Genomic DNA, 14,088 nt, shown 5'->3' with positions numbered 1-14,088 from the left:
CACAGCAAGTATCTTTTAAACAAGTTAGTAGATCTTGTTCATAGAAAGCAGAGGGATGTGGGGAGAAAGATGCTCTTCTCTCTGCATTAAGTTCATCTTGATTATTACAATTCAATATGTGAATTTACTATCCTAAAAAAAAAAAAAAGTCTCTGCATTTTGGAGAAACTATGCAAATTAAGCTGAGTAGTAAATGATTTAGTTAAATACAGGATAAACAAATATTGGAAAAATGTCATCATCATTCTTTGAAAGATCTGAAAGTCACACAGCATGTATCAGGGTTTCTGCCAGCAAGAAAGGCTGCTTACATTGGTCACAATGTTCTTCCAAAAAAAGACAGACGATCCTTTGAGAATAAAACAGTGTCCTGGAAGTTTTTTTTTGCCCCTTCCAAGTAGCTAAACAAAAGACTTCACTGTCAAGCCAGGACTAACAGTTTATGCTGTATGCTTACAGACAAGAAATGAGAATTCTCTGGCAGCAGCAAGTTAATCATCAACAGGCAAGATCATTATTCAATAAAATCCTGCACTCAGTCACATTACCTGTAGGAAGAACAGGTTATTACTGTCTGAAAGAATCTTAATAGCTTTCTAGTTATCTGTTAAATGAAACAACATCATTATGCAATAGTCCTAAAAACCAGTTTTGCACAGATGATGTTGCTCTGCTTCTTCAGTTCCTCCACCCCACTACTCTCTTCATGCAGCACCAGGCCAGACTCTCATCTGCCCTCCCACCCCAGCCTTAGCCTATCACAGCTCCAGGAAATGAATGCCTCCAAGCTTATGGAGAACTTTCTGTTTATAAGATTTGTAACTCCTCTGTAGACAAGGAGTTAGAGGCTTATGTGCAGGTCAAACTGATGTTAAATACCAGTATATGAAGTATTCTCAGAGAACTGTTTTAATACTTTAAATCTCACCTTTGTTACATTGCACAGCGTACTGCAGTAATCACAGGGTTGCAGTCCAAATACAACTCAGCTACCATAAATCTAAACCACTGCTACTTGATCCCATCAACAAAACAAGAAAAAGGAGCACATCTCTCACATTGTATCCACCCCTCTGCAGTGCTGCAGTCTCACATTAGTGCTGAATCTGGAAGTGCTCATTTTTCTGTTGCAAACTTCATAAAGTTTCTCTATTTTACACCTCACAAATAAGCCCAATACCTTGTGGCAGACTTCATGAAAACAAATGGAAAAGAATTTGGAGGAGATAATTACTCATTGTGTAGAGGAGATTTTAATTCCTTCTCTTTCATGCTTACATGTCAGAACATTGTAAAGTTTTTAACGCAGCCAATTTATGAAAACCAAACAAATTCTCAAATACTCAGTTTTCCTGTCTTCCAGGCACAAATGGTCAGAAAACTTATCTGTAAAGGTCTGGACAATTTTTCATTTGTCATGCTTGGGCCTTGTCAGAAATTTCGAATAACAAAAAGACAGCAGCTTGCAATGTACTGTATCATAGTGCTGTTCCCCAGATAAGCACTTGGTTTTGCATGCAGCTAATGAATGAGTCATCTAGCAACTGTCGTAGCAGCAGTAGGAGGGTAAGGCACATACCTAAGTTTTAATTTACACCATTTATCAAAATATTTTTTCTCCAAATATATGAAACTTAGAAATGCTGCAAATTGTAAATTAATTAACATAATAATTGTAAAAACACTGGAATGCAACTGCTGCCAAAATATTACTTTGGGTAGATTAGAGATAGATGACAAGTAGGGTTGGAAGCTGTAGACTGATTTGGTCATTGCCACACCAAAAGCTGCTATGAATGCACTGTACAGAGCTTTTTTTCCAAAAGGAGACATGGTTGCTGAATTAAAAAAAGCTTAAAAATACTGCACAGGAGGTCAGAGTCCTCACCTGCTCCCTTACAAATGAATTCCCATTGACTTTGCTTTATACTCCTCACTTGAAAGATACAGTAGTTCTGGTGAGACGATTACCAATATCAGCACCAAACTTTGTGCACTAACTTGAAAACATCCTTGCAGTTCAACTCTTCCAAGCAAAACTCACTACTACATTTTAACTTTGGCACTCAATCCCTTCCCTAGTGCCTTAGTGTAGATCCTAGAAATGTCTCAGCTGTCCTAGTTTAAGTTAAAAAGAAGCACAAACCGAATCAAATAAACAACAGCACATAGCACTTATCATGAACATCAGCCCGCAAGTTTAAAATATTTGACTCTGACAACGAGGTCAAACATGTGATATGGCAGGCAACTCTTCACCGGTTACTTCCCAGCGTAGAGGAGGCAGAGCTAGAACTGATATTACAAAAAAATGGTCATGATGTTGAGTCTCTAAAATAGAATGGTAAATTGGAATTGTTTTGCTTTGAAGTGTTTCCAAAAGACATTAATCTGGGCCATCTGTGATATCAGACACTAGAACTTTGCCATCAAACTTAAGAGCATGAACTGCTTGTAGTCTTGAAAAGGGGAAGAGTCAGTGTACCACCTTTGTAATCTACTTACGCAACAAATATTCCCCACAGCTTATACAGTGAATATATTTAGCACAGAATTCAAGAATTAACTCACCTTCCTTTTTTGTTTTGTATCTATCTCTAACAAGAGCAACAGCTCTTTAACAATGCATAATGTAAACAGGAAATTACATTGATTTTTTTTTCTATCCTTGTCAAAGAGATGACTACAACACAGGAACTAAGGGCCTTCAGCCAGGATTTTTGTATTCTTTCACAGACAGAGTGGAACCATAACAAAGAGTGTATCTTCCCAATACAATGCTCGTTTTCCCATTGTTTCCTTTTACAACAGTCAAGCAGATTACTGTTTGACCAAAAGCAGGCATTACCTATAAAGGCTGACTAAGTCAGTTGCGCACAGAAGTGCAAGTAGGAGTATACTACTTTGTTAATTCATAATATGCTCCCTTTGCTAGCCTGGCATATCATGAACATACTATTAATATCAGGAATAGTTCTGTCACATTAAAATGAATAATATCAGACAAGAAGTTTAAATCCATAAAAGCTTAACTAGGCTAAGTGAAAAAACCTCAAGGAAGCTATGTTCAATTTGTCCCAGCACCCAGGTACAGTCAGTCCTTTTCTGTCTCATTCTGCAGTATTTTAAAAGAAAACACCAGATGTAAAAAAGTGAGCAGAAGAAAGAAAATTACCAGACTACACAAATGCACAGGTAGATACCTTATATATCCTATCTTCTTTCCATACTTAGTTTTTCTGTTTATAGATATTATTCTATGCAGAAAAGAAACATGAGAGACAGTAGGCAGAAACATCTTCTCACTTTTCACAAGTAAATGTAAAATAATCCCTCCTATAAGGGCAGACTAAGAGAGCTAGGGTGGTTCAGCGTGGAGAAGGCTGTGAGGTGACCTGAGACTAGCCTGTCTGTATCTAAAGGGGGCCTACATGAAAGAAGGGGAGAGACTTTTTAGGGTCTGTGGTGATAAGACAAAGGGAAATGTTTTCAAACAAAAAGAGAGTTAGAAAAAAAAGATTTAGGTTGGATGTGAGGAAAAAATCTTTCACAGTGAGGGTGGTGAGGCACTGGAACAGGTTGCACGGTGTTGTAGTTGATGCCCCATACCTGGAGAAATCAAGGTGAGGCTGGATAAGGCCCTGGCCAACTTGATCTAGCTGTGAATGTAGTGTTCACTGCAGGGGAGTTGAACTGTATGACCTTTAAAGGTCCCTTCCAACTGTAAGGATTTTATGATTCTATGATATAGCCAATAGACAGGAAAGAAACCAGAAATTAAGGTTTAATCTTAGATTTAAGATAAAATAGACAACAGTTATGGATTTTCACAACTTCTTGACATAAGGCTTAGTTATCTAACAAGTAGATACACTTTTTTTGATGAAGAATAATGAGAAGCAGCACCAACACTAATTCTTCATGCTTCCACTTATCCTAAATCTACCCATTATCACAGAAGATTGACTATTTACCCACTAGTCATCAGGCTTCCAGTTTCCTTCAACTATCATTTCATGCTGCTCTTACCCAGCAAGCAGTAAGTGCAGTCCTGGAGGTCTGTGCTCAGAAATAGAATGGGGCTGCTTCTTTACACTTAAAACTTCTTAAAATCATCAACTCACATCACACAGCAACAGAACTTCAGCAGCAGTCATGACTGAGAATTAAGACTTCCAACATAACCCTCTTTATTTTCTGCCCTTAGAAAAGAACTAACTATCCTTTAACTATTAACCCATCAATAAATAAATAAATAAATAAATAATACAATGCAGACAAAAGCCTAAGTATTCTGTACCTCCTTTTGTATGTAGCTTGGGCTTCAATTCGTTTAGGTTATTCATTCTCCCTACCAACACTGTAACTTCATTAATGACCAAATCAATTAAATGATTACAAAAATAATTACAATACTTCATTTTGTAATTAGGAGATATCAACTACCCTTTGGACATGCCCCATCTCCCCCTCGTCCTGTGTCCCTGTTCCCTTTCCAGGATAGTCCATTAACTTGTTTTTTCAACAAACCATGATGTTAATCACTGTGGTGTTAGTATTTAAATTACTTCCACTTATGCTTCTTAAAAAAATCCCACCTCATGGTTGATGCTTTGTCTTCACTTTCAGAACAACAAAATAAATATTCTGGTAACAATCACAAAGAATGCAGAAATCTTAAATTTAAACAATGGATTAGAGGTGAGATCTTTTATACTAAAGAGAATACTTGCATGGAGTAAGAATATCTTATGAAAATCAGTATTGGCTGCAGTTGTTGTCAATCCAGAACAACTCAAGAATATAAGTCAAATTACTTGACCTGTTTGGGCTTGAGAAAGAAGTGTGGGGTAAAAAGGATCAGTGCTGCAAAAAACCATCCCAGTAGCCACAAGGAGGACTCGGTTTAAGCTCAGAAAAGAACCTACATGGATGGTTACAGAAATGTTTTGACTGAGATGCTCTCATTTTACATAGTCTCTTTTTCATTTTCCAGAATTTAGAAAAGCGTGGCATAATGAATGGCACAGACAAGTGGAAAATAAACATACTTAAAAGACAGATAGGAAAGTGGGTAGAAATTCAGCAATGTTTGTACCATTCACTCCACATGCTTGTTCTTCTTCCACTGGGATTGCTCGTCTTCTCCGTAGAGCATTTTGGAGGGTTTTTGCTTCATAGATAATGTGGGCTTGGGGTTTTCCTTTTTTCTGTAGATGCTTTTTAATGGGCTCGATGAAGTAATCCCCATGAGGCAGATGGAAATATCCAGTCTGAAAATAAGCATAAAATAGTTAATCTACTTTCCAGCACTGGAAATCAAAAACAAAACAGACTCTTTTCACATCACTATCCCTGGGCTTTTCTCATAGTGAGTCACTACACTGTGGAATCAAAATATGAAAACAATAGGTTTTCAGCATTCATTTTGCTGCGTACATCATGGTTGCTTTTTACCTCATTAGGGTGTAAGAGGCTAAATGAGAACAGATGAAATATCTTCTTCCTAATATCCTGAAATTCCATGTAGTGAGGTAAAGGCTTCCATATCTGTGCAAAGCCACTGAAAGGTCAGGAGTTAATTAGACAAACATGATGCACTACAAAGAGTTGCATCTTGTTCTTCTGGCATTTTGCAGCCGTTCCTCAGAGAACAAGCCCTGAAGAGAAGCTATTTCATAAGCTAAAAATGAAATTCTGCACCTTCTGAAATGCCACAGATTACGCAACACAAACTGGCTGAACTGTGTGGTCCACTCTCAACTCAGATAGCAAGCACCCCCACCTCCCTGAGTCTACAAGCTTCCAAGTAGAAGAAATAAGCAGTTTGTTGCAAATCTTAACAAATTATTTTGACCATACAATAGACTGGCATAAAAAGGGAGGTAAAATTTCCCGTGCTACAGCTTCTGTATCAAGCTACTAACTTTAACTGAGTACGCTTTGACAGGGCCTTTGAAAGCCAGCTGAACTACACAGGATTCATTTACATCTCCTGCTGCAATCCAAGAGATGCATGCAACTGAGCACAGCTTAAGTCCCTTGAGTCTTAGTTTGCCTTTCTGCAGGAACTGCTAACATTGCAAAACCATTATATGTATATGTACATAGTTCTTCCACTCCAAGACACACAGAGCAATACAAAGTCTAAAGCAAATAATCTACTAACATCACAGCTCCCACAGCCCAGAGCAGGGATGTGACAATAGATAAAGGTATCCCATCTATTCTTACAGCTCATTTTCCTCTATGTTTTTGCTCTTGGTATGGCCAGTGCAGACTTCTTAACTTGCTCCGGGACAGGAAAAAATACAGCAACACTGAGATTCCTTAGTTGCCATGTTCAAATTTAAAAGAATAGACAAATTAAAAAACAATTCTAAAATACTATGAAGCCTTCCAGTTTGCCTGAACAGATGGGAAAGCCAGCCTGAGAACAAGGAAAAGAGGGAACTCTTCAGAGTCTGCCCCACTCTCTCTTAAAAGTGAAAGCCCTTTCCTTCCAATTTTCTACAGCAAACTGAAGTCTAAAATCCAGAGACTGCAAGACTCAAAGTCCCATATGATTGTTCATTAGGAATTACTGTTATTGCTTGTATGTTTTCATTCCTTTTTTTAAAAAATGAAATCAAGCCTATCAATGCTGAAACAAGAAACCAAAATTCTCAGGTTTTTTTTTTTTTAATTTTAAATCAAAGCTTCTTTTAACACTGAAATCTGAAATGCAGTATAAAAGCAATAGATCATATGCTCAGAATGGATAAAAATGTCAAGAAAGTAGGAACATGCACAGCAGGAATGGAGGCTAGACCATGAAATCAGTGGATGTGGCTCCCCTGCTGGTGCTAGAGGAACCAAAGCACTGGCCCAGATCTTTGCCCATTCCTTTTTTGTTTCACAGCACTCTTTCTTTGATATTACATAAGATTGAGCTATTTGAACTTCTTTTCCTTGTGTTTCTTAACCAGAAGGAACCAGAAAGAACTAGCCATCATCACTTGAGACCCTGATTTTGTAAGGCAGAATGATTAGTTACTGGCTTATTGTGTCAGAGTTGCCTCTGTAAGAAGAAAGGCAATCAAAATTTTAAAAAATGATGTATGTTACAAACTACAAAGCTCCCACAACAATGCTTGCATGTCAAAATTCAACTATCCAACTAAGGTTTATGGAGCAGGGGACTAAATACAAATTTATCGTATTTCATATTGCCCATATTGCCCAGTGACAGGAAGAGTTGTTCATTAAGCCAACAGCCACTGGCTTTGGACTTTCCATTGATTTTTTAAAATTCAGTTTCCAAAACATTATTCTCTCTCAGAATGGAACGTGTGCTTTCTGAGCCTTAACGCTTTTTGCCATAGCAGCTGTATGGCAAAGTGAGCTCTGATCTCATGCTGTCATGACATTCCATTTCTGTGGTTATCATCATAGCCTTCATCAGGAGTATATGGGCTACTTGAATCTTGTCTATACGTGTTTCACTCTTTGTATGGATGGACAACTGAATATGCACAGAAAAACATCCGCACCAGAATTCTTTGAAAAGAAAAAGCTTGAAAAGAAGGTGGAAATAGAGGAAAGAAAATTATCTGAACTGTATTTCTGCCATGCACCAGTCAGAGAATGTGTAAGGATTCTTGAGACCAGTTTTAAATAGCACTCTATATATGTGTACAGAAATATTTTCTTTCTTGTGTTATCTAAAGTATCCTAACACAAAGCAAATTTAGGGAGTCTCTTTCCTTTTTTAGCAGTTACTGATGATAAATACAACTCAAATACATTTTCAAGTACTTCTCTTTTTATACCAACTCCAAATCACTGCCAAATTACTCACAAACTGTCAGAACCAGAACTGCAATTCAGCAGTGGAGTGCACAGAATAGAACATTCTGCATATAATACATATATTTTGCTGCCATTGTAACTCTACATCCTTGCTTAACAGTAGGTGGGTGGGTTCACTATGATGACAACCTGAGCAGTCCATAGGACTGAAGAAACGAAACATCCCAAAGCATTTGTTTTCCTGCTGACAGTTCAGTATCGTGTCAGACCTACCAAATCCTCATCATAGTTGTAGAGTCTATCCACCGATAACTTACTGTGAACATTTAATTTTCTCTCATACCCCAGAAACAGAATTGAGACCAAACAAAAGTGACCATACCTTGCACTCTACACATCTATTGCACTTAAAGCTTGTGTCCAGTACTAAGCTTTGACATGCCTGGTTTGCAGTGTGAACACCATTAAGCAGCGAGGACTCACACTTACAAAAGAACTTCCTACTATAGTAGAAGTAGTACCATGAGAATGCTTCTTAATTTTTTTTTTGTTCTATAGAGACTTTCTGTAGAAAGAAATTCTTTGCATAACCCAAACAGGCATTAGTCTGTCTTTTGAAACAAGATCCTTTATCTTTGCTTTGTTTACTCTGAAACTGCTTTTTTTTTGTCTGATCGATTTGCTGTCAGGCAGAAACAGCTATTTTCATTCCTGTATGAACCAGAAAGAGGAGAACAAATGTTGTACTCTAAGTCATACATTAAACAAATTAACGATTACACAATCTATCAGCTGCAAATATAAAGATCCTGCACATTCGTACTTGGATAAAGTTTAAACCCTGAGAAATGTGCAGCTTTCAAAAATAGTCTATTACTGAAGAAAAAAAAAAAAAAAGAGTAATATTTTATATTTTGAATGTCAACCTACTCGCCAAAAGTATATATTTTTATAAATTCAATTTCCTGCTCTGTCTTCTTGAGAAATGTGATATTTGTGTAAGTTTATGTGTAAAACCAAATGAAATAATTGCAGTAGGAAACACAATGTGTTCACCAATGCTGCTTGGGATGAAGTGACCGTAGATCTGTGTGAACCATGCAGATGCATGCTTTTTAGGCAGTTTCCAAAAGACTTTCAGTTCCTACTAAACTTGCACTTCACAGCTGCTCTTCACAGCTGCACTTTCCTTATGGGCTATTTACCAAGAAAGGAAGTAATGAGACCAAGTAAAAGAAAACATCACCAATCTCTGCGTTAAACTTCAGAGCACTCAGAAGTGGTAAATTTCCCTTTGCCATTTAAGTTTTTCTTACATTTGCTGTTTGTATCTGTTTCTTTTCTGATTCATAAATATAACAGTGAGTTGTTCTGATTTATAATTTCAAGCTATGTATACATAAAACATGTTTGTTTCCTCTTTAGGAAACAGCATCAACTTTTCTTCTCTTTTTCTTCCACATCTTGTACCACATTTGGTGATCCCATGAACTGCAGCTCCTGCACTCATCCATACTGTCTCAGTATGCATAATTGGTTACCATTATGAAGTTCTCATCATAAATAAGCAAGCTTTATTTAAGTATATTATAAAATGCAATTGCAAAGTTCAGTTTCTGTCTCAAAAAAAGTGACTGCAGCTACGATTCTATTTTTTTTTTTCTTCGTGAAAAGCTACTGTATAAAATGATAATAATAGAAATGGACCAAAAATTAAGCAACATGGTGGGTCTCTCAATGCCTCCAGGGGAAAAGCTAGAATTTTTTTATTTTGACATGTTTTGAAGCACATTTTCCAAAGCTGTATTTGGAAATGATGTTACATTATTTAATAGGATTTTTCACTTAAGTGCCTGATTCTCCTCACACAAACAGCTCCATGGACACGTTGCATCTCCCACACTGCATATCGTTCACCATGAGGCAATACAAGGAAACTTCTGACTTGAGGTTTTAAGCCAAATGTTTTGATTTCCAGAAGAAATCTTTGTTTTCCAGTAGAATTTTTGCGTAATATTTCTTATGGTGAAATGTTCAGGGTTTTTTTTTTGTATTGTTTTGTTTTTGGTGGTTTTTTTTTTTGTTTGTTTGTTTGTTTTTGTCGGTATATATTTTCTGGCAGATTTTTTTTAATCGATTCCACGTGGCAAGCTGAAGCAGCATCCCAGGAGAGAAGGAAGGAGAGCAGCCTTAGCCTTGGATAAGTTTTGCAATTTCTACTTCTGTGTCAGATGGAAAGGACTGGAATTAGCGGATATATGTCAGGCAAAAGGGCAGAACAAAAAAAGAATGCAAATCTTACAGCCTAAGTCTGTGTTACTGAGCAAATTGATAATACTGAAAAAAAAAATAACACCTGTAATGAGAGCAATTTGTTACTTACTCAAAGAAGACTGAAATATTTCTGATAGTAGGGCAGCAGCGAACATTTGTAGTCTACCTTGATTTCAGCAAGGCATTTGATACTGTCTACCATGACATTCTTTTAACAAAACTAAGCAAGTGTGGGATAGACAAGTGGACAGTGAGGTGGGTTGAGAACTGGCTGACTGGCAGAGCGCAGAGGGTCATCATTGGCAGTGCAGAGTCTGGCTGGCAACCTGTAACCAGCGGTGTTCCTCAGGGATCGGTGCTGGGTCCGGTCTTGTTCAACATCTTCATCAATGACCTTGATGAGGGGATAGTGGCCACCCTCAGCAAGTTTGCTGATGATACAAAGTTGGGAGGATTGGCTGACATGCCTGAAGGCCGTGCTGCCATTCAGTGAGACCTGGACAGGCTGGAGAGCTGGGTAGTAAGAAACCAGATGAGGTTTAACAACAGCAAGTGTAGAGTCTTGCATCTGGGGAGGAATAACAGTACAAAAAAGACAGGGATCTCTTGGAAGAAGTCCAGCAGAGGGCCACAGAGATAGTGAAAGGCCTGGAGCATCTCTGCTATGAAGAAAGGCTGAGTGAACTGGGTCTGTTCAGCCTTGAGAAAAGAAGAATGAGAGGGGACCTGATCCAGGTCTATAAGTATCTGAGGTGTGGGGGGCAGAATGGCGAGGCCGGACTCTTTTCAGTGGTGAGTGGAGACAGGACAAGGGGAAACGGCTGGAAACTGCAGCATAGGAAGTTCTGCATGTGCGCAAGAACTTCTTTGCAGTGAGGTGACGGAGCACTGGAACAGGCTGCCCAGGGAGGTGGTGGAGTCTCCTTCTCTGGAGATGTTCCAGACCTGCCTGGATGCCGACCTGTGCGACCTGCTGTAGGGAACCTGCTTTGGCAGGGGGGTTGGACTCGATGATCTCTGGAGGTCCCTTCCAACCCCTACGATTCTGTGATTCTGTGACTCTGTAAACATGGTACGTTTGCAGAAATTAAATGAAACAAAAATAAGAAGATCCCAGTTTTACCCTTAAGTAATTCACTCTACAGCCACACATTACAACTGCAGTGCGTGGTAAGAGAAATCCAATTTAAATAAAAGAATTTTCTAATTAAAGAAAAAATTCTACTGTAGGAAACAGAAGCATTCCCACACTCATTACCACAGAACTTCAGCCTCAAATAATCAAAATTGAACTAGTGAAGTAAATTATCTGTAAACATTACACATGCTGAGTTCATTTTCCTTTTTCAGATTCTGATTTAATTGCTTTCTGAGCATTTTTGCCTCCAGGATCTTTCTATGTAAAATGTCATCAGTTACTTCCAGCTAAAACACAAATATAGTGACATGAGTGTCCAAGTGAAATTTCACATTCTTCCTCAGGTACAGGTACAAAGAAGTGGACCTGCAATGCCATTGCTTGGGCAGAGAGGAGAAGGTTTAGGTTCAACAAGACCAAGTGCTGGGTTGTTCACTTGGATTACAACCCCAGACAATGCTACAGGTGTGGGGCAGAGTGGCTGGAAAGCTGCAAGGCAGAGAGGGACCTAAGGGTGTTGGTCAGTGCTGAGATAAACAGGAGCCAGAAGTGTGCTCAGGTGGCAAAGGTCAACAGCATCCTGCCTTTCATCAGAAATAGTGTTGCCAGCAGGAGCAGAGAGATGATCATCCCTTTGTACTTAGCTCTGCTGAGGCTACATCTCAAGTACTGCATTCAGTTCTGTGTCCCTTGCTACAAAAAAGACACTGAGACCCTGGAGCATGTTCAGAGATGGGCAACAAAATAGTGAGGGGCCTGGAGCACAAGTTTTATGGAGAGCAGTTGAAGGAACAGAGATTGCTGAGTCTGGAGGGGAGAGGGGGAGACCTTATCATTCTTTACAACAGCCTGAAAGGAGGTCGCGGGGAAGTGGGGATTGGCCTCCTCTCCCATGTAATAGCAAAAGGGCAAGAAGTAATGGTCTCAGGTTGCTCCAGGGGATGTTCAGGTTGGATATTAAGAATATTTTTTTCTCCAAAGAATTGGCACAGATTACCCTTGGAAGTGGTGGTGAAAAAATGCCTGGAGTTGTTCAAGAACCATGGAGGTGTGGCACTGGGGGACATGGTTAGTGGGCATAGTGAGGATGGGGTAGTGGTTGGACTAAATGATTTTAATGGTGTTTTACAATCCTAATGATTCAGTGAAGTACAAAACAGTTGAAATAAAAGTCCTGTAAATAAACGGCAAACACCAGGATTTGTGTGGCCTATTTAAACAGCTATTTAGTTTACAGAGTTAATGGCATTAACTATTTGTTTGCTTTAGTTCAGGTATACACTTTCTCAGTATGATTCTATATTTCTAAGACTAAGGCTGATTCTCTGTAAGATATTGAGAAATCTAACAAGACACTTTTATTATGAGCATCATGCACAGAAAAGATCAGCATTCTAGCTTTTTCAGGGTTCTACAGAAAAAAAACAGATGTTTTCACCAGGATTTGATGAAGATCATAAGACACTGACAAAAAAAATCCTATAGTTTAGCATTGTTTTGTCCAAAATTAAAATAACTTATTCTTAGTGTACTGCAAGTAAAAGAACAAGACAGTGTGATAAAGAAAGACTTTATGCTCTTTTGTCACGCTTGCTACCTTTCAAATATTAAAAGCAAACAGAAAACTGTTCAAGAGGGTCAGGTACATGCAGAGTTATGCCTTGCACGCTTACGGGCTCAGAAAGTTCAATCAGACAAAAAGGAGAGGGGAAAATTGCCAATTCAAGCTCAAATCTACAGTGAGATGGAGATTTGTAGCAGAAAATAAGGTAATTGAGAATGAAAGAGTGCCTGACGACTTTCTGTTTTTCAGTTTTTAGCAATCAGACTGGAGTGGTAAACAGTCTGATGATAAAACCAGAGCTAAGGAGAAAAGCCGGTATCACAGAATCACAGAACTGTAGGAGATAAAGGTACCTCTAGAGATCATCAAGTTTAACTGCCCTGCAAAGCAGGTTGCACATGTCAGTGCCCACGTGGTTCTTGAATTTCTGCAAAGGAGAACCCACAACCTCCCCTTGCAGCCTGTTCCATGGCTCAGTCCCTCTCACCATGAAGAAGTTCTTTTGCACATTGGTGTGGACTTCCTATGGTCAAATTTATGGTAGTTTTCCCTTATCCTGTCCTCACAGACCACTGAAAAAAGGTTGGCCATGTCCCTTTGATTCCCACAATTTACAAACATTAATAAGATCACCTCTGAGTCCTCTTATCTCAAGGCTGAACAGACTCAGGTCATCCAGTCTTTCCTCACAGGACAGATGCTCCAGGTCCTTTATAATCTTTGCAGCCCTCCACTGAACTCTTTCCCATATATCCCTGTCTTTTTTGTACTGGGGAGCCCAGAACTTGACATGGTATTCCAGATGAGGCCTGACCGGGGCAGAGTAGAGAGGGAGGATTACCTTCCTGAACCTGATGGCCACATTCCCTTTAATACACCCCACCACACTATTGGTCTTCTTTGCCACCAGGGCACACTGCTAGCTCATGGCCAACCTGTTGTCTACCAGGACAGAATCACAGAATGGCTGGGGTCGGAAGGGACCTCAAGGATCATGAATCTCCAACCCCCCTGCCACAGGCAGGGCCACCAACCTCCCCATTTAATACTACACCAGGCTGCCCAGGACCACATCCAATCTGGCCTTGCACACTTCCAGGGATGGGGCATCCACAGCCTCTCTGGGCAGCCTGTTCCAGCACCTCACCACTCTCTCTGTAAAGAACTTCTCCCTGACATCCAACCCAAATCTTCCCTCCCTCAACTTAAAACCATTTCCCCTTGTCCTGCTGCTATCTACCCTTTCAAAGAGTTGATTCCCCTCCTGTTTGTAGGCTCCCTTTAGGTACTGAAAGGCTGCAGTGAGGTCACTCCTCAGCCT

At 39.3% G+C, this 14,088-nt stretch overlaps 1 protein-coding gene across 1 annotated transcript in view; it reads right to left on the bottom strand.

Moving 5' to 3' along the window:
• ADAMTS12 (ADAM metallopeptidase with thrombospondin type 1 motif 12) overlaps positions 1-14,088 on the bottom strand; it is a 175,577-nt gene that overhangs the window by 104,393 nt on the left and 57,096 nt on the right. The window contains exon 3 of the mRNA XM_042825624.1: positions 5,099-5,273. Within this exon, the coding sequence (XP_042681558.1) occupies positions 5,099-5,273 (175 nt within the window). The remainder of the gene's footprint in view (positions 1-5,098; positions 5,274-14,088) is intronic.

Source organism: Centrocercus urophasianus, unplaced genomic scaffold (assembly GCF_019232065.1).
Source record: "Centrocercus urophasianus isolate 14NV4802_14NV808 unplaced genomic scaffold, USGS_Curo_1.0 seq_25, whole genome shotgun sequence".
NCBI lineage: Eukaryota > Metazoa > Chordata > Aves > Galliformes > Phasianidae > Centrocercus > Centrocercus urophasianus.
Note: the sequence above shows the minus strand (reverse complement) of the source record. Positions and strands in the feature narration are given on the sequence as shown.